This window comes from Octodon degus, unplaced genomic scaffold, assembly GCF_000260255.1.
Source record: "Octodon degus isolate 3935 unplaced genomic scaffold, OctDeg1.0 scaffold00084, whole genome shotgun sequence".
Taxonomy (NCBI): Eukaryota; Metazoa; Chordata; class Mammalia; order Rodentia; family Octodontidae; genus Octodon; species Octodon degus.
In genome coordinates, this window is record NW_004524660.1 from 9,796,658 (window position 1) to 9,798,501 (window position 1,844).

General features: G+C 54.2%; 1 protein-coding gene across 1 annotated transcript in view; it reads left to right on the top strand.

Annotated features, from left to right (window-relative positions):
* Window positions 1–1,844, top strand: part of LOC111818244 (collagen alpha-1(IV) chain-like) — a 46,939-nt gene that overhangs the window by 26,989 nt on the left and 18,106 nt on the right. Inside the window, exons 2-4 of the mRNA XM_023721701.1 lie at window positions 1,016–1,159; window positions 1,375–1,554; window positions 1,735–1,842. Of these exons, the coding sequence (XP_023577469.1) occupies window positions 1,016–1,159; window positions 1,375–1,554; window positions 1,735–1,842 (432 nt within the window). The remainder of the gene's footprint in view (window positions 1–1,015; window positions 1,160–1,374; window positions 1,555–1,734; window positions 1,843–1,844) is intronic.

The following is a 1,844-nucleotide window of genomic DNA, read 5'->3' on the forward strand; positions in this document are numbered from 1 at the left end:
GTTGGTGCGAGAACAGACTGGGGCGACCGCTGTGGAAATTAAAAAAATCTAGGACTAGAGGCTCCACTTGACAGAGTTATTCCCCTGTTTTATTTTTTCACAAAAACATTAAAAGCATCACATCACTGCAATATAGGAACATGCTTATTTATAGCATTATAGTTTGTAATTGCTAAGCTTTAGGAACATCCCCAGTTCTGGGAAAGAAAACAAAACAAAACACTTTAGGAGCAGCCCAAATGCCTATTAAGTGGTGAATTTATAAGGAAGATTTTTTTTAACACAGTGCAAACTTATTCTCCCACAAACAAGGAAAAGCTTGAGATATTTCTAAGTAAATGCATGCACCTTAGACCATGCTCAAGTGAAATAAATGAGACACATGTGTAACATAGCACTGTCTCCCTGGTGTGAGAAACCACGACTTCCAATAAGAAGCAGAATGAATAACACTATTGTGAAACGTGAAGAAGCTGTTCGCAGGGGAGGGACACAGGCGGGGGAGGCAAAGCGTGTAAAAATAAAACAAATAAAAGAGAAGTGAAGGAAAGTGTACAAAGGAAGCTTTATAATCAGGAGAAGAGAAGGAGTTGAAGGAAGGGAAGTAGAATGTGGAGAAAAGAAACAAGTTTTATCACACACAAGTACAAATTCTCAAATAATCACTATATATATGTAAAATATAGCAATAAAACTTGATTGGAGAAAAGAGAGGGGGGAATGTTAAATAAAGTTTGCCTGAATTATTTTAAACTTACTGTCCAGTGAAGCAGGCTCTCAGGTCTCCTTACACGCCTCACGTACTGTCCCGCTATTCCTGCCACTCCTCTTGCCACACGTGCAGTGTGTTCTCGCCCAGTGGCAAGGTGCATTCACGCACACAGTTTCTGGATTTCTTGAGTGCCCGGTGAGGAGGACGGCTACGAGGACGGTGGAGGGCCAGGTGAGGAGGACGGCTACGAGGACGCTGGAGGGCTGGGTGAGGAGGACGGCTAGGAGGACGCTGGAGGGCCAGCTGAGGAGGACGGCTACGAAGACGCTGCAAGGTCGGGTGAGGAGGACGGGTACGAGGACGCTGGACGGCCGGGTGAGGAGGACGGCTATGAGGACGCTGGAGGGCTGGGTGAGGAGGACGGCTACGAGTACGCTGGACGGCCGGGTGAGGAGGACGGCTACGAGGACGCTGGAGGGCAAGGTGAGGAGGACGGCTAGGAGGACGCTGGAGGGCGAGGTGAGGAGGACGGCTACGAGGACGCTCGAGGGCCAGGTGAGGAGGACGGCTACGAGGACGCTGGAGGGCCAGGTGAGGAGGACGGCTACGAGGACGCTGGAGGGCAGGGTAGGAGGACGGATAGGAGGACTCTGGAGGGCCAGGTGAGGAGGACGGCTACGAGGACGCTGGAGGGCCAGGTGAAGAGGACGGCTACGAGGACGCTGGAGGGCCGGGTGAGGAGGACGGCTGCGACCACGCTGGAGGGCCTTGTGAGGAGGACGGCTACGACCACGCTGGAGGGCCAGGTGAGGAGGACGGCGACGATCACGCTGGAGGGCCGGGTGAGGAGGACGGCTAGGACGACGCTCGAGGGCCGGGTGAGGAGGACGGCTAGGAGGACGCTTGAGGGCCAGTTGAGGAGGATGGCTAGGAGGACACTGGAGGGCCAGGTGAGGAGGATGGCTAGGAGGACGCTCGAGGGCCAGTTGAGGAGGATGGCTAGGAGGACGCTGGAGGGCCAGGCGAGGAGGACGGCAACGATCACGCTGGAGGGCCGGGTGAGGAGGACGGCTACGAGGACGATGGAGGGCCATTTGAGGAGGACGGCTACGAGGACGCTGGAGGGCCAGGT